This window comes from Halichoerus grypus, chromosome 11 (assembly GCF_964656455.1).
Source record: "Halichoerus grypus chromosome 11, mHalGry1.hap1.1, whole genome shotgun sequence".
Taxonomy (NCBI): Eukaryota; Metazoa; Chordata; class Mammalia; order Carnivora; family Phocidae; genus Halichoerus; species Halichoerus grypus.
The window spans coordinates 15,364,767-15,381,033 of NC_135722.1; the positions used below are offsets into that span (position 1 = coordinate 15,364,767).

At 65.3% G+C, this 16,267-nt stretch overlaps 3 protein-coding genes across 20 annotated transcripts in view; 1 reads left to right on the forward strand and 2 right to left on the reverse strand.

The window, feature by feature from the left end:
- The first annotated feature begins 125 nt into the window (after positions 1–125).
- CHRM4 (cholinergic receptor muscarinic 4) lies at positions 126–7,876 on the forward strand. The gene is made up of 2 exons (XM_036105003.2): positions 126–242; positions 5,177–7,876. The coding sequence occupies exon 2, from the start codon at positions 5,206–5,208 to the stop codon at positions 6,640–6,642; it is 1,437 nt and encodes a 478-aa protein (XP_035960896.1). The 5' UTR covers positions 126–242; positions 5,177–5,205; the 3' UTR covers positions 6,643–7,876.
- Positions 7,877–7,901: 25 nt separating this feature from the next.
- MDK (midkine) lies at positions 7,902–11,114 on the reverse strand. 2 transcript variants are annotated; one of them, XM_036105013.2, is made up of 5 exons: positions 10,595–11,114; positions 9,511–9,587; positions 9,197–9,364; positions 8,913–9,074; positions 7,902–8,205 (listed from the first exon to the last, which is right to left on the reverse strand). In XM_036105013.2, exons 2-5 carry the CDS (start codon positions 9,584–9,586, stop codon positions 8,180–8,182), a joined length of 432 nt encoding a protein of 143 aa, XP_035960906.1. In that variant the 5' UTR covers position 9,587; positions 10,595–11,114; the 3' UTR covers positions 7,902–8,179. The 2 variants fall into 2 exon arrangements, with proteins under 2 accessions (XP_035960906.1, XP_035960904.1); XM_036105011.2 differs by lacking the exon at positions 10,595–11,114 and adding an exon at positions 9,907–10,008.
- A 122-nt stretch (positions 11,115–11,236) lies between these two features.
- The window catches only part of DGKZ (diacylglycerol kinase zeta), a 40,796-nt gene continuing 35,765 nt past the window's right edge, over positions 11,237–16,267 (reverse strand). For 10 of the 17 annotated variants that reach the window (XM_078058098.1, XM_078058097.1, XM_078058096.1 and 7 more), the window contains 12 exons: positions 15,651–15,850; positions 15,372–15,472; positions 15,182–15,261; positions 15,024–15,093; positions 14,851–14,891; positions 14,312–14,451; positions 13,490–13,521; positions 13,305–13,348; positions 12,744–12,864; positions 12,623–12,656; positions 12,295–12,394; positions 11,237–12,048 (listed from right to left, as the gene is read on the reverse strand). In XM_078058098.1, coding sequence (XP_077914224.1) covers positions 11,746–12,048; positions 12,295–12,394; positions 12,623–12,656; positions 12,744–12,864; positions 13,305–13,348; positions 13,490–13,521; positions 14,312–14,451; positions 14,851–14,891; positions 15,024–15,093; positions 15,182–15,261; positions 15,372–15,472; positions 15,651–15,850 — 1,266 coding nt within the window. In that variant the 3' untranslated portion in view covers positions 11,237–11,745. The remainder of the gene's footprint in view (positions 12,049–12,294; positions 12,395–12,622; positions 12,657–12,743; positions 12,865–13,304; positions 13,349–13,489; positions 13,522–14,311; positions 14,452–14,850; positions 14,892–15,023; positions 15,094–15,181; positions 15,262–15,371; positions 15,473–15,650; positions 15,851–16,267) is intronic. The other 7 variants (XM_036104976.2, XM_036104979.2, XM_036104978.2 and 4 more) reach the window with 1 other exon arrangement.

The following is a 16,267-nucleotide window of genomic DNA, read 5'->3' on the forward strand; positions in this document are numbered from 1 at the left end:
GGCGCGGCCCCACCAGGATTGGCTGCTTCCCCGTGACATCACGCGGCTCGGGGAAAAGTGCGAGCGTGAGCGCGAGTCGAAGCCACAGCGCCAGGAGCTGCGGGCGGAGCAGGGGCCGCCCCTCGGCACCCCGTCCCCGCCCCCGGCCCGCGGCCCGGCCACGCGCCCCGCCCGCTGGCCCGCGGGCCGCCCGCTGGTCCCGCCGTCTGTCAGGTGCGAGGGGACCGGGGCGGAGGTGTCTGGTAAGTGACTCCGCGGCGGCGCGGGGGCGGGGGGGACTCGGTTGGGGGAGAAGGACGTGGGGCTCCCGGACCTTCTGAGGCTCCTCGGAGGCGGGTCCCATTGGGACGGGGCCCCAGGCTCCTTTGGGGACGAGCGCGGTGCTGGGGGCTGCACAGAGCCCGGGGGTGAGGGGCCCCGCTGGAAGAAAGACACGGAGTCTCGGAAGCTTCTCCAGGTGCGCCTCTGGGAAGGAATGGACATTCAGGAGGTCGGGGGAGGGGTGCCCGCCCACAGCCCTCAGGGCGCCAGGGGCAGCCGTCGGGGGCGGGACCCCGCACTCCAGCCCTCCCACCTGCAGCTCTGGAGGGCACCAGGCTCTGGAGCCCTAAGGAGCCTTTTTCCCGCCCGTCTCCCCGCCCCCCACCCCCGGCGCTGCCAGCCCATTCCGATCCATGAAGTCCTCCATCCGCGACCTTGAACCCCGACGGAAATACCCCTACCCGCTCCTGGCGCCCTTCCCCCACTCCAGGACTCCCCCCTGCTGTTGCCCAGGCTCGGAGCCCGGGAGAGCGGAGCCAAGCCCTGGGCCCAGTGGCGGAAGTGTCAGGCGCAATGTCTTTGCCAAATCCCCTGAGCCCCTTCTCCCTCCTGTGAACTCTTGAGTCTCTTCTCCCGCCCCAGGGACGGATCCAGGGGCCACAGCCTTCCCGGAGCCCTAGAGTGAATGCCTAAGAACCAAGGACCCACACCCCAACCCCCTCCCCACGGCGTCCAGAGCACGCGCTCCCTTCTCGTCCGGAAAAGGGGGGGGGGCTCCAGAACCCGGGAAAGCATGGTGCCCACGCCCAGAGGCTGCAGGAACTGCGTGCTAGGGGGTTGGGGGAGGGCGGGGCACCGGAGAGCCAGGGCCCCATCAACCGGGAAGGAGACCTGGAGGAGCCTCCAGATGAGCCCAATAATAACTCCCAACCCGGCCCTCGAGGTCCGCCCTGGCTCAGGGCTCGAGAAACCGGTGCCCACTCTAGCCGCTCGGGCCAGACGGTGCCTCTCCTGCGGGGTGCAGGGTTAGAAGTGTGGGTGGGGAAGAATCTTACACTCAACTGACCTAAGCCGCGGCTGGGCCTCCCCGTTTTGGAGTGTTGCCGGTACACTCCCGCGGGCAGACCGGGCACCCTTTGGCCATAATGCTCCGTGGGCACGCTGAGCTGAACCCCGTGTCCTGTAAGGCCAGTGGGGCGACTCCAGCCGCGGCCCCTCGACAGAAGTCAGTCCCAGGCTGGGACTCCACACCGCAGCGTTGGGGACCCAGACACCACTGGGCGCTGCCTGAGACGATGCCCCAAGGTCAGGGGGCCCGTGGCAGCCCAGATTGTAGCCTGGCTGCGACCCTTCCCCACCCACGAGCGGGGCAAGATCCAGACACTGGCTCTAGACTCGCCTCTCTGCACTCAGACAGCCAAAGTCTGAGCTGAGTCTCCCGGCAGGGCCCGGACCGGTCACCTCCTGCGGGCCCTGCATTTGCTCCTGTGCACAAACTCACAGTTTGTGCATACTCACAGTTGTGCATATGCATTCGCATACCCGAATCGTGTGCATCCCCCAGGCCACAGCACCCCGGGCCGCACACGCACGCACAAGCACGTGTCCACATGGCACGGGCCCGCTCACGCGCACACGGGCCCCCGGTATCCAGGCGTGGCCGAGCGCGCACACACGCACATGCAGACAGCTACTCGCTTCTACTCGCGCTCCCCAGTAATCACACACAAACAGAACTCGCACTCGCCTTCCCGCCCACACGTTCCTCCGCGGGGCCGGGTAGAAGCCGGGCGCCCTTAACTTTCCCACCACGGAACCCGCGCGGAGCCGAGGGCAGCTCCTGGGCAGGGCCTGGCAAGGGGGTGGGGGTGGGGGGGAAACCATGTCCTTCCCCTGGGAGGCCCTGCCCTGGAGCCTCCTCTGTGGTCTCGGTCGCGATGGAGTTGGGGGCGGTGGCGAAGAGCCGCCCGCCCGAAGTCCGGAGCTGGCACCCAGGGCTCGACATTGCCATCTAGCGGTGCGCTCAGCCCTGGGCAGCGGCTGCTTGCTTCCCCAGATCTCCGGCGGGCCTGGATCGCAGAGAAAGCCCCAGAGAGGGTTGCTGTCAGAATGTCTGCGGGGAAACCCGAGGGGTCCAGAAAGAGGGTGGGGAGGAGGCGGTGAGACACCATGCCTCACCCCTTCTGCTGCTGGCAGCTTCCCCTAGCAGACCCAGAGCGGAACTAAACCACCTGTCACCTCCTTGGAGACAAGATGTCCCCCATGGAGATAAGAGGTCTCTTCTCTCCTGGGAAAGCTAAGTGGGGGAGCCGGCAGGGAGTGGGTGGGGACCCTTAGTTCTTTGGTTTTGAGCAGTGGACAGCAGAGGCAGGAAATCAACCTGAGACAGGTTGAGGTTGAGAAGGTGGCTCCTGGGTTCTAATCCTGTCCCCCTCCGCATTACAGACCGGATGACTTTAGGCAAGTTAATTAATATTATCCTCATCTGTAAGAAGATATTTCTATCAGTGAGATGGGGATACTAATAGTAACCTGCCTTATCAGGTTTCTGTAAGGATTAAACCAGATAATCTATATTAAAAAGCTCAGAGGAATTCCTGACTCCTAGTTAACAATAAACAAGGGCTATTATGTTTTTCATATTTGGCACCTCCAGCCCCATTCCCATCTCGCTGGCCTGTGTCCTGGCCCCCGAGGCTCACGGGGCTTTCCTGGGTGCTGGCGGACAGATCCGTCCTGACCACCCTGCCCCTGCTTGTACCTGCCTGGGGAGGGCAGCCTCTTCATGCTGGGTGCTTCTGCTCTCCCAGCTCAGAGGGTGACACCTGAACCTCTCAAAGCTGAAAGGGGGCTGTCAGAGACCCCAGAGAGGGTGGTATTTAGTCTTTGCCCTTGACTCATGTGTGACCTTGGCGATGGCAACACCCTTGTTGAGCCTCCCCTCCTGAGAACCAAGGATTTGGACAGGCGAACATGAACTGCCAGGCCAGGGGGCCGGGGCTGCGTCTGCAGAGGCGAGTGAGGGGGTCTGAGGCCAGGCGTGGGGCAGAGGGTGGTCACCCTGGCACTTGCCTCCAGCCTCTGGTGCATTTTCATGCTGCAGATGGAAAGTTTAGTTGCTGGTCCCCATAGCTGCTCGGGAGGGGTCCCGCGGACCCAGTCCTCTCTATTTTGCAAATGAGAAAGAGAGGGGCGGGAAGGTGAGGTGGCTGGTCTAGAGCCAGGACCCTGCTGGCCTTGGGGCCTGGGCTGCTGGCTGAGGGCTCCTTCCTCCACACCGGCTGGCTCTCCCTCTCTCTTTCTCTCTCTCACACACAGACGCTGTGTATACGACAGCGCGCGGGGCTGGCGGGGCTGGGATGGGGCCCGTGTGCGTGTGTGTAATGGTGCGCGTGTTGGCGGGTGTGAAGGAGGCTGGGCTGAACGGCTGCCCTGGCACAGCGCACTGGGCGTGGGCCTCGCTCACGTGTATGGGAGAGGAAGGCGGGGGAGAGATGAAGAGGAACCTGGGTGGGAGGGGGGTGCAGGCTCAGGGGAGGGGCCGTGTGCTTGGGGGGGTCTCAGCCGGGGTGCCCTCAGTATGTCCTGGTGGGCCGGGGGGACGGTGCCCTCGGGCTGGCCGCGGGCCCCCCTGCAACATTCCCCTGCCCTCTTCCCTCTGGGACACTCTGGGTCCCCTTTGGGTTCCCAGTCGGGCCCAGGGCTGGCCCCGGCCCCTTGGAAGCCATGTGTGTCTTTCCTCGGCTGACAGGCCCTCTCGGCTTCTCACTCCTCCTGGTCCTCACTCAGCCCCTGGCTGTGGATGGTCCCTACTGCCCCTGCAGTGCGTCCCCACCCCTCTGCCCTGGGGCTGGGAGGGGGAGCTCAGGGAGGGGCTGCCGCAGTGGTATGCACCTCCCAGACCCCTCCGCATGGCACTCTCCTCGTCCTTGGGGGTTCCCCACTCCAGGCCACCCCGGTCATCCCAGGAGCCTGCCCCAAGGTGGTATCACCGGCTTGGTGGTGCTTTGGGCCTCGGCTGCCAGCACCCTCAGCTCTGGGGCGGCAGCAGGACGTCAAGGACTCGTGGAACCTTGGGCGGGTTATTTAACATCTCTGTGCCTAAGTTTCCTCACCTGGAAGTAGTGAAAAATAAAGGTTTCTACTTCACAGACTTGACGTGAGGAAGACATTAGTTAATATTGATAAAAAGTACAGAAAGTGCCGGACACTTAGTAGACAGTAAGTGTTATCTGCTAACATATATTCTTGCCTGTGTCCCCAGTGCCATCTGGGAGGGTGGAGGACAGGTCCCCCTGTGATGTTTGGTCACAAAATGACTGATGAGGTGAATGAATGAACACTTCCGGCCAGAGCTACATGCTGACTCTGGGACCACTGAAGCCCCTCCCCATTGCTTCTCTGGGCCCCGCACGCCCTGGTCTTCTCTTGGCGCCCCACACGTGCCCCAGGGCCTTTGCTCTGGCCATTGCCCCCGACTAAGCCACCTCTGCAGCTCTTCACATGGCTGCCTCCTTGCCATTGTCCAGATCCCCTCCTCAGAGAGGCCTTCACTGATCACCCAGCAAGGAAGCGTCCCTGTCTGTCCTCTGACTCACCCACTATACTGTTGCCCTGCCTTGTTCTCCTTCTAGCACTCTTTTTGTGCCTCGCATGTTTGTCTGTCTGCCCTGATCAGATTGTCAGCTCCGTGAGGGTGGGGGCCGTGTGTGTCTCAATCATTTCTGTAACTCCTGCACCCGGAACGGTGCTTGCACACAGTAGGCCCTCAATAAGCAACGGATGGGTGAAGAAACGAGCACACGATGGGACAGAGTTCTCCAAGGCTCTGCAGGGTGATGTTCCTCTGTCACCTCGAGTTACCTCTCTAAACCACTTCGCCAGCTCACCCTTTCCTCTCTCCTTCCTCCTCCAGACACTGGCCGCCCACCACTGCTAACCAAAATGGCGAACTTCACACCAGTCAACGGCAGCGCGGGCAACCAGTCGGTACGCTTGGTCACATCAACCCATAACCGCTACGAGACAGTGGAGATGATATTCATCGCCACCGTGACGGGCTCGTTGAGCCTGGTGACTGTCGTGGGCAACATCCTGGTGATGCTGTCTATCAAGGTCAACAGGCAGCTGCAGACAGTCAACAACTACTTCCTCTTCAGCCTGGCGTGCGCCGATCTCATCATAGGCGCTTTCTCCATGAACCTCTACACCGTGTACATCATCAAGGGCTACTGGCCTCTGGGCGCCGTGGTCTGTGACCTGTGGCTGGCCCTGGACTATGTGGTGAGCAATGCTTCCGTCATGAACCTTCTCATTATCAGCTTCGACCGGTACTTCTGCGTCACCAAGCCCCTCACCTACCCAGCCCGGCGCACCACCAAGATGGCGGGCCTCATGATCGCCGCCGCCTGGGTCCTGTCCTTCGTGCTCTGGGCACCTGCCATCTTGTTCTGGCAGTTCGTGGTGGGCAAGCGGACGGTGCCGGACAACCAGTGCTTCATCCAGTTCCTGTCCAACCCGGCGGTGACCTTCGGCACCGCCATCGCCGCCTTCTACCTGCCCGTGGTCATCATGACGGTGCTCTACATCCACATCTCCCTGGCCAGTCGCAGCCGAGTTCACAAGCACCGGCCCGAGGGCCCCAAGGAGAAGAAGGCCAAGACTCTGGCCTTCCTCAAGAGCCCCCTGATGAAGCAGAGCATCAAGAAAGCCCCGCCCGGGGACCCGGCTCCCGAGGAGCTGCGCAACGGGAAGCTGGAGGAGGCGCCTCCCCCGGTCCTGCCGCCCCCGCCGCGCCCCGTGGCCGACAAGGACACTTCCAACGAGTCCAGCTCCGGCAGCGCCACACACCACACCAAGGAACGGCCGCCCACGGAGCTGTCCACCACGGAGGCCACCACGCCCGCCATGCCCGCCCCTCCCCTCCAGCCGCGGGCCCTCAACCCCGCCTCCAAATGGTCCAAGATCCAGATCGTGACGAAGCAGACTGGCAATGAGTGTGTGACAGCCATCGAGATCGTCCCGGCCACGCCCGCCGGCATGCGCCCGGCAGCCAACGTGGCCCGCAAGTTTGCCAGCATCGCCCGCAACCAGGTGCGCAAGAAGCGGCAGATGGCGGCCCGGGAGCGCAAGGTGACGCGGACCATCTTCGCCATTCTGCTGGCCTTCATCCTCACCTGGACGCCCTACAACGTCATGGTCCTGGTGAACACCTTCTGCCGGAGCTGCATCCCCGACACGGTGTGGTCCATCGGCTACTGGCTCTGCTACGTCAACAGCACCATCAACCCCGCCTGCTACGCGCTCTGCAACGCCACCTTTAAAAAGACCTTCAGGCACCTGCTGCTGTGCCAGTATCGGAACCTCGGCACCGCCAGGTAGGCGGGCAGGGGCGCCCAGGAGGTGCTGGCGGCCACGTGCGCGCGCTGAGCCACGTGGGCGGTCACGTGGGTGGTCCCGCACGTGGCTGCCGGGGAGCGCTCTGGAAGCGTCCCCCCGTGTGCCTGTTCCCCGACGAGGACTGAGGTGCCCAGGACCCCTGTGAGGCTCAGGAAGAAGCTGTGGCGGGATTCCGAGAGACCAGATCTCCGCTCGGGCTGCGGAGGGTCAGCCCCAGAAGCGCCTGAACCAGGGCTGCCCGGCCCGCCTCCGGGAGCTGGGAGGCGCTGGATTCTGGGGCGCTGCCCCACTGTGACCAACCAGCGTGGCTGGAAGAATGGACATCTGGAGGGGAGCAGAAGCCCGGGATCCCCTTGGGAGGAGCAAAGGAGCCGATGCTTGGGAAAGGAGGCTTGGGAAGGGTCTCCCCGTTCTGCTGTAGTTGGTGCTTTCTCCCCGCTGCACCCCGCATGTAGGCCCAGCCCGTCCTCCCAGGTTCCATTCCAGGGGCAGAGCTCGCCCCTTGCTGCAGCTACTCGGCCAGGCGCTGGTTGGGTGGACGGGTGGGCTAGCTGGAGGCCAGGCCGTTGTGGGCTCTCAGGCCACCCCCACCCCCCCACACTGTCCTGGGGCAGCTGGGAGGTCAGTGTCTCACACTCAGGAACCGAGGTCTGGCTTCCTGTGGTCCCACGCTGAGGAGAGAGGCCCCCCTGGTTCTGAAGAGCCCTCCCAGCAGGCTTCTGCAGCATGTGAGGGAGGCCTGGGTGGCTGGGGAGAATGGGGACAGACTTGACCCACGCAGGCTTCAGTGTTGGGGGGGGCAGGGGGAAGGCAGGCAAGCAGCCCCCATCTCTCCTCTCCCAACGGACAGAACCTTCTATTGGTAGTGAGCTATACCAAAAGACCTTTGCTTGAGAGTGGCTGAGATGAGGAGTGTCAGTTCTAGGGAGCCTTCTGGGTTCCCTCCCAGCCTTGGTGTGGTCCCTGGAAAGACCAGACTGAAAGGCTCAGGGGACTGGACGGCGGCACCCTTTCAGGAGTCGGGGCCCTGGAAGCAATTTTCATAACCATTCTGCTTTTTCCATGAGCTCTGGGGAGCACTCACCGCCAAGCCCCCAGCCCCCTGAAAGCCAGTCCCAACTGCCTTCCCTTTCCTTCACGAGTCCCTGCCCCAACAAATTACCACAGCAAACTCCCTGGGTTGGGGCTTTTATATATTAAAGGAAAAGCTTTTATTGGGAAGAAAAAAAAAAAAAAACAAAAACACGACGGTTTATTTATTTCTCAGTAATGGCATCTTTGTGGGGAAGAACAAAAGCGGGTACCGGGATTCACATCCCTCTGGGGCAGGAGGCTCAAGCTGTCCACAGTCCCCTGTCCCTCCCGGACACTTGGGGGTGGGGGGTGGAGGAATGAAAGGGAAGAAGCAGGGTATGATTGAGAAAGCTAACGAGTAGACGAAAGGCACTGGTGGGTGAGCTCTTGGGCCTGTGAGAGGGAGGGCACCCGCCCCGGGCTCCTTGGCATCCAGACCTGGCGGCTAGTCCTTTCCCTTCCCTTTCTTGGCTGTAAAACAAGCAAGAAACAACGTGTTAGCTGAGTTCAGGTGACCTAGTAGAGACGCCACCCCCCCCAAACCCCCCCAGCCTATACATTAGGGAGAAAGTTCTGCCCCCTAGTGGCTGTGGATCAGCGGACCCCGGTACCCCGTGGGAGAGCGCAGCCATATTGACGCTGGACCTACCCCCACACCAACTTCTATACTTTCACTGGTGCTCGGAAAATCTTCAAGTTCTTGGTCCCCGCAGCCCTCAGCCTCCACCTCCTCCCCTAACAAGTGGGCTGATTCACCTCTGCCCTGATGGCCTCTCTGGGCTGCTGTGAATCAGGAACCAGCTAAGGGATGGCAGGACCGTGAAGTCCTTCTGATACTAGAAAGGACCCAGGCTGACCCAATGTTCCCTCTGGCTGGAGAGATGACAAAGCCAAGCCCTTCCAGGACAACTCCCTGAATCCTAAGCAAAATGCTCCAACAGAACAGAGCGAGTTTGTACTTCCACTCGGGCCAGAAGGACTTAATAACTCCTGAGCACCTTCTGTGGGCCACCCTCAGTACCTGCCCACCTAAGGTATCTCTACAGACAGGAAAAACCGAGGGCAGAGATGTCAGGAAGTCACCCGCCACAGTCCAAAACCTCAGGCTTAACCATTCCCTTTCACAGGTGGTGGCAGCCCCCGGCAATGACCCCCACACCCTCCTCCACTTCCCTGACCTTTGGCTTTGGCTTTGGTCTTGGGGGTGCAGGGCTTGGTCACGCGGATGGTCTCCTGGCACTGGGCATTGTACCGCGCCTTCTTCAGGGTGCCTTGGCGGGCTTTGGTGCCCGTGCCCCCATCACACGCCCCCCAGCTCTCAAACTTGTACTTGCAGTCGGCTGGCGGGAGAGCGCCCCGGGTCAGATCTGGGCAGCCAGGGGCTGGAGGCCACAGACCTGCCCAGGTTTCGGTGAGGCTGGGCCCGTCCCCTCTCCTGCCCTCCGCCTGCGCCCCACCTCACCTCCAAACTCCTTCTTCCAGTTGCAAGGCACCCTGCACCGGATGCGCTGGGTCTGGGCCCCACAGGTACCCTCGCGGAAACCCACGCCGCAGTCCTTGCTGCTCGGGGTGCAGGGCCCCCAGGTCCACTCCGCGCACTCGCTCCCCGGGCCGCCCTTCTTCACTTTGTCTAAGACGCACGGGGAACGGAGCTCAGACATACTCGGGGACCGCTTCCTGGGGTCCGGGCCTCGGAACCCCGGCGGCCAGGCCCGAGGCTGCCGGCCTCACCGGCCCGTCTCCAGCCCTCCTCCAGTCCCCCCCACCCCGTATCACCTTTCTTTTTGGCCACCGCGGAGGTGAGCGCCAGCAGGGTGAGGAGGGCGAGGAGGAGGACGCCTCGGTGCTGCATCCTGCGGGGGAGAGGTCGGGTCAGAGGCCCCCGCCCGCCCCCTTCCCCACGGGGGGCCGCACGCGCGCACCTCCCACCCCCGTCCCCACGCTCCAGGCCCACGGGCCGCGGTGGCGGCGGCGGCTGGAGGGCTCTGGGGTCGGCCCCTCGCCGCTAGCCGGGGCGCACAGCCGCAGGCGTCTCCCTGGGGGCGGCCTGGAGCCCAGGACGCAGCTCAGACCCCCACACGCCTCCGGGCCCCGGGTCGCCTGGGGCCCAGCGGGCGAGGGGCCGGGGCCGAGGCCGCCGCCGCACGTCGGCCGGGGCCCCCGCGCGCTCACTCGCTCGCTGCCCGCCGTGCTGCGCTCCCTCCCGCGCCGGGCCCGTCCCGCTCCGGCCGCCGCGGCCCCTTTTGTCTCCAGAACCGGTCTGAGCCGGTCACATGGGCCCCCGCCCCCTCCCCGCCCCCCACCCCCACCCCGCCCCCCACCCCCACCGAGGAAGGACCCGCCCCGCCCCCTCCCCTCAAACCCGCGCCGCCCCCCGACCCCGGCGTCCCCGCCTCCGCTCCCGCCCCGCGCCCCCGGGCGCTTCTACCCCGGCTTCCCGCCGCGGGTCCCCGCACCCCCCGTTCGCCCCGCCCGGGCCGTCCGCGTTCAGACGACGGGCTCTGCCGGCTCCCCCCGCCCCATCTCCCGAGCCCGGGTCTCCCGGCCCCAGGACCCTGTCCTGCCCTGGCTCCCCCGGCCCCTGCCCCAGCCCCAGCTTTCCGCCGCCGCCTCTGCCCCCTCCCCGGGGCCGTTCTCTTTCCCCGCTGGACGCCCGCCTTCCTTCCCGGGGAGGGAAGACTGGGAGGATGGGGACTTGGGAGGGAGCTCGGAGCCCCAGGGGTGTCACGGGTCCCGGCGCTCGGCGCGGGGCCCGCATTCCAGCCTGTGTGCGGCTCCGTCCCCCGATGACTGTTTAACCCCGTCGAGGACCGGCCCTCTGCGCCCCCTTAGCTGCTGGGGAAGGAGCGCCAGCCCCCACCTCGGGTCGCTTCACCAAGTGTACAGGGAGCCGCTCTGCTCGGTGCTCGGGGAGCCCCAGAGAAAGAGCTCGGGCTCGGGGGACGCGGACGGCGCCGCGCCTTTCAGGAGCGCAGGTTTTCGGGGGCGGGAGCTGGGGGAAGTTGGGGGTTTGGGGAGGAGCCCGCAGGCCTGGATTTGGTGAGGCTTGGGAGCTGACAAGCGCCGTCTGAGAAGTTCCAGACCCAGCCAAGGCGGCGGCTGCAAATGCCCACCCCTTCCGACCCTGGGGCCTCGGGGATCACCTCACCCGATCCCCTAAACAGCAAAAGTAACTGGGGCCTGGGGGAGAGGGCTTGCCCAAGGCCACAGGGCAAAGGGGCCAAAGAATCCAGGCCTCGCCCCCCGCCCCACCTCTCTTTCACTTTCATTGTTGTCGTCCCTGCGGGAAGCGGGAAGCGAGAGGAAATCAGCTCCTCCCCCGGCCCCGGCGAGCCGTGCCGCCAGGCCGAGGTCAGGTCCCGGGCAGGCCCTGAGACCCCACCCCCAAACGGGAACCAGGATCCCCCAGAAGAGGGTCTGCAGAGGCCCAGGGTGTCCAGTCTCCCCACCACCAGACCCCGCGGCTTCTGGAAGACCTCCTCCGCAAGAAAAAAAGAGCAGAAAGGAAAAAAGTCCACTTTACTGAGTCACACCCAGCTGTAAACATGTCACCACGAGAGCCCCACTCCAACCCCCCAGGCCACACGGTCGGCGGTGGTGAAATGACTGGGTACACGGGGAGGGTCCGGGGCGGTAGGAGCCAAGCAGGACGGCGGGCAGGCAAACGCAGCAGGCTCCGTGTTTCCGGGAGGAAGCCCCGGGGAGGGTGGGGTCGGGGCAGGAGAGAGGGCCCGAGCTGCCCGCAGGCTCAGCGTCGGGGCCCTCGCGGCCCAGGCGGCTCAGGAAGCCTCTTCCCGAAGGCTCCCTGATAAGGGCCCCAAGCCCCGCTGCCCTCCCCCGCTACCCCTAACTCCCAGGGAGGGCACCCGCCGCAGGGACGGGGACGGTGGCCCTGAGGTGGTCCCGCCCCAGTCCCCCAAAGGCCTGCCCGGCCCAGTCCAGTTTCTTGTTCCCCTGGCAGGCCCGGGTCAGGCTGGGGCCTCAGGGGGACAGGTGGGATCCCCCGGCTCCTCAGAGTCCAGCCCCAGGCCTGGGCGGCTCCTCAGGGGGCAGCACGGGGCTCCTTCCCTGGGGCACGGGTCCCCCCGTGGCCGTCCGACTGGAATGCGGCAGTGAGGTGGGCGATGAGGGGGCTCCTGCCCTGGCTGGCCCTGTCCCTCCCGCTACACGGCCGTCTCCTGGTCCTCCCGCTGGATCATCTGGCAGTGCTGCCGGTTCTCCAGGTAGGCGGCGAGCTCCGTGTCCTGGGCCTTCTCGGCCCGCTGCCGGGGAGTGTCGCCCTGGAGGGGGGGGGGCTGCCATCACTTCAGGGGCCTAAGGAGAGGGCAGGGGACCTTCCATCCAGGTGGCCGGTGAGGAGAGGAAAAGCTTCAAGGGACAGGCAGTCGTGGGCTGCCCACCCGCCCCAACACCCCCTCTCCAGCGCAGGCTCAGGTTTTCTCAGAGTCCGGAGGGTGTGGGTTGAAGGACAGCTTCCAGTCCTAGGAGGTGGCTCTCCTCCATGGCTCGGCGCTCACAAGGGCCCGCGCTGGGGAAGGGGCTCCCTGCCAGTCTGCTCACCTGCTGGTCTGTCTTCATGAGAGAGGCCCCCGCCTCCACGATGTAGTGGCAGATGGTGCGCTGGCCCAGGGCTGCTGCCTGGTGCAGACAGGTTTCCCCGCTGTGGAAACAGGGACTGGCTGTGGACCCCCCACCCTGTCCTCGGGGCCCTCTTGTCCCGTCTCCAGAGGGCGATCAGACACAGAAGGGAACTCGGGGCTGTGGGGCAAGGGCCGAGCGGATGTGGCCTGGAAGGGTTTCTAGGCTCTGACCGGCCGAGTGGGAGGGGCTAGATGAAGACGGGGCAGTTTCCAGGGTGACCAAGGTCTCGCACTGCCCAGATACTCACTTCTCCTCCACAGCGTCAAGGATCTCTGGGGGGGCTGGAGGAGAGGGGAGGGGGCGGTCAGGGAAGCCGGCCATCTCCCCTCCTCCCGCCCTGGCCCCGGGGCCCCAGTGGCCCAGCTCACCGTGGTCCAGCAGGTAGCGGACCACGTCCTTGCTGCCCGTGCTGACGGCGTGGTGCAGGAGCGTGCGGCTCTGCTCGTCCCGGTGCATGAGGTCGCCCCCAGCTCGGTGCAGCTCCTGGAGCTGAGGGCAGGAGGCAGAGCAGGGCTGGGGCTCCTCACGGCCACCCGCGTGCCAGCCACAGAAATGTCCCCCAACTCCCATAGGCCGCAGGCCTGACCCTACTGTGCTCACACACGTCATCCCTCTGGGCGTCTCTGAAGTGTAGGGCAGAGACCCGGGGCCTCTGGGCTCCCCGGGAGCACTGAGCACCAGGCCCTGGGGCCTGTGGTTCCTCTAAGACTTGCTCCTCTCTGAGCACCGGGGACAGGCACACTGTGCTAGCAAGCCCCTACGAAGGGACACTGTGAGCTGGACAGGGGCAAGGCGGAATGGGACAATCAGCACGGAGACCCTGCAGAGGGCCAGACGACGACAGGCTAACTGGGCCCCACCCAGGGGCCCTGCCCCCCGGGGCGCGCGAGCTCGGGGCGGCGGGGCGGGGGGCCGAGGCCTCCTAGTACCTTACAGAAGTTGTTCCTCTTGGCGGCCTCAATCAGCTCCTCACCTGCACGGAACACCTGCCCGTTACACCCTGGGGCCGCAGGCGCCGGCCTGCCCGGGGCGGGGGCCCTGGCGGGTTGGGGCTGTGGGGGGCTGTGGGGGGCTCCACCCCCACCCGGGACCAGGGAGAAGAGAGAGGCCTCACCTTTAGGGGGCGCCGCATCCCCTGGCAGTGACCTGCAAGCAGAGCAGGATGAGACGGACCCAGCGACAGCTGTCACCCCCCTGCCCCAACCAGGGGGCGCCCTGTGTTCTGCCGACAGTTTATTGAGTGCCTCCTACACAGCAGGTGCCACGCCGGGTGCCGGCGACACAGCAGTGGACAAGACACACGGAGAGCTTGCTCTCGCGGAGCTTACATTCTAGTCAGGGAGACAGACCCGTCAGCAAAGAAAGAAGGCCTCCTCAGAGCGGGCAGGGCTACGAAGAACACAAGGCGGCGTGCTGGGGTCTCACAGCAACGTCAGCCGGGGCTCCTGGGAAGACTTCTCTGGGGAGGAAGCTCCCAAGCTGAGGTGTGAGCGGAGCGGGGAGCTCGGGGAGGACCGGGGACAGTCCTGAGGCGGGCACACTGGAGGCCGCGAAGGGCCAGGAAGGGCACGGCGCTGGGCAGTGCGGACGGAGGGGAGCTCGGAGGCCCCAGCTCAGGCTGCCGTGCTCAGATGTCGGGGGACAGCGGACAGGACTGCAGAGCAGAGGTCAGAGGGGGAGCCCGCGTCTCCGGCCAGCGCAGCAGGGTGGATGGCGACACCACTGCCCCCAGGGCGGGGGGGCGGCAAAGGACTGGTCAGTTGGGTTTTGGCCAGGTTTGGTTCCGTGCCAGTGACTCAGCCAGGGAGGGGCCTGTGGGGACCCGGCAGCCAGCGGGACAGTGGACACGCGTCTGGCGCTGAAGGCAGGACGTCAGGAGGTACCGGCTTGTAGGCGGGGTTTCGAGCCAGGGGACTGGAGGAGACGCAGGACTCACCGGAGCGTGGGTGAGCAGGGGGAGGTGGGGAGAGGGGAAGTGGGGGTTGGGAGGTCAGGCCGGGCCGATGCCCCCAGCAGCTCAGGGTCCAAGATATAAATCTCGTCCTGTGCGATCTCAGTCACATAGTTGAGGTGTTCCTATGGGTGGGGAGGTCAGGGGCCAGGAGTCAGGAACCTTCCAGGGCAGCCGACGGTGGGAGTACAGATGCAGCCAGGCCCGCGGGCCCGGAGAAGCCTCCGGCAGGCGGAAGCTCCATGAGGGGGCCCTGCCAGTCTCCCTCCCCCCTGCCTTCCCAGCTCCTTCCCACTGCTGAGCCTTTGCCTGGGGCACCCCGCACCTGGCCAGAAGTGCCTTCACCCCTGTGGCTCACCGGCCGCTTTTGTGGGCACCCGCCAGCTCCCTCTGCCTGTGGGCAGCGTGCCTACCCCCCATCTGCGAGCACGGGCAGGTGTGCCGGCACCACCCAGCAGGCCGAGGGGCAAGCCCGTCTGTGGAGGTGCGGGCCAAAGGCAGAGGGGCCCCGGGGTGGTGCTCACCTGGGCCCGGTCGATCCTGTAGAAGCGGCTGGCAGTGGTGGCTGTGAGGGGGGCAGAGAGCTGTCTGAGGCCCTTCTACAGGCCCAGATAGTCGCTGCCCCACCGGGAGCCCTGCGGGAGGGGGCAGGACACAGCCCGGGACCACCAGGAGCTGGTCCTTCGGGGCCACTCACCATCTAGGAAGCACCACTTAGGGGACAGTTTCTGGGAGGTGGGGGACTTGGCTCCAGCACCTTCGGGCTCCTGCCAAGAGAAGCGAAGGCCGAGAGTTGGCAGAGGACAGAAACTAGAGCGGGTGGGCCCACCCGGGGCAGGCTCCCAACCCCCTCACCTGCTGGAGCCTCTCGATGTGGGCGCGGCAGAGCTCCAGGTCGCTGTCTCCGGGGACCACCACGGTGCCCAGTGGCACGGCTGGTGGGCAGAGCAGGCTGTCAGCGGCTGGCCGTACCCCCGTGCCTGGCCCTCAGGGCCCCCAGCAGCTCCTTGCCACCCAACCCTCCCCCCCCCCGTTTGCCACTCACAGGCCTCCTTGAGCTGCTCCTTGTCGTAGTGCAGGGCCTCGTAGTCGTGCATGCTGACCCTGCTCACCTGGATCCGCAGCTGCTCAGGCACGGGCTGCTGGCTGAGGCACAGGCGGTAAGAGAGCACTCGGGAAGGATCCTCGGCCGGGCGCCAGACCGAGGGGCCCTGCCCCGCTTTCCCGAGACAGTGCAACTGGTAGCCCCCTCTCCAGCTGGGCTCAGAGAAACTGAGGCTCGAGAGAGGGGCAGCGTCTGGCGGTGGCTGGGAGGGGAACATACTCGCTGTGCAGGGGGGCGGTGCTCCGCCGCTTGGCCTTCTGCACCATGGTGGCCTGGTTGCGCAGGGCGATGCGAATGCGCGAGGCCGCGAGCTTGCAGGGCTCACCATCCACCTGCACTGGGATGGCCTTGGACGTGGTGAGTACCACCTCACGGCACTGTGTCAACCGCTCGCCGTGCCCGCCCACCTGCAGCGCCGCCTGTGGGCGCAGGAGGCTCAGGTCAGGGGCAGGGCTAGTGGGGCCCCAAGCTCTGTTCCCCGCACGGATGCTCTGGCCAGGGAACAGAGCGACAACAATCCCCCAGAGAGCAGAGGGAGGACAGGACCCCAGTCAGAGAGGGGAGGGGAGAGCGAGACCCTGGTCAGAGAAGGGAGGGGGAACCCCAGCCAGGGAGACGAGCATGAATTCTCCCATCTTGGCCAGCGAAGGGAAGTTGGTGACACTCCCCTCCTTCCATCTTTTTTTTTTTTAGATTTTTTATTTATTTATTTGACAGAGAGAGAGACAGCGAGAGAGGGAACACAAGCAGGGAGAGTGGCAGAGGGAGAAGCAGGCTTCCCGCAGAACAGGGAGCCCGATGCGGGGCTCGATCCCAGAACCCTGGGATCATGACCT

Excerpts from the sequence above, each read along its gene's own strand:
- CHRM4 (XM_036105003.2), top strand. The coding sequence starts at position 5,206 with ATGGCGAACTTCACACCAGTCAACGGCAGCGCGGGCAACCAGTCGGTA.
- MDK (XM_036105013.2), bottom strand. The coding sequence starts at position 9,586 with ATGCAGCACCGAGGCGTCCTCCTCCTCGCCCTCCTCACCCTGCTGGCG. Across the intron at positions 9,075-9,196 it reads CTGGAAGAAGGAGTTTGGAG|CCGACTGCAAGTACAAGTTT; the intron begins GTGAGGTGGGGC and ends CTCTCCCGCCAG. Across the intron at positions 8,206-8,912 it reads GACCAAAGCCAAAGCCAAAG|CCAAGAAAGGGAAGGGAAAG; the intron begins GTCAGGGAAGTG and ends CTTGTTTTACAG.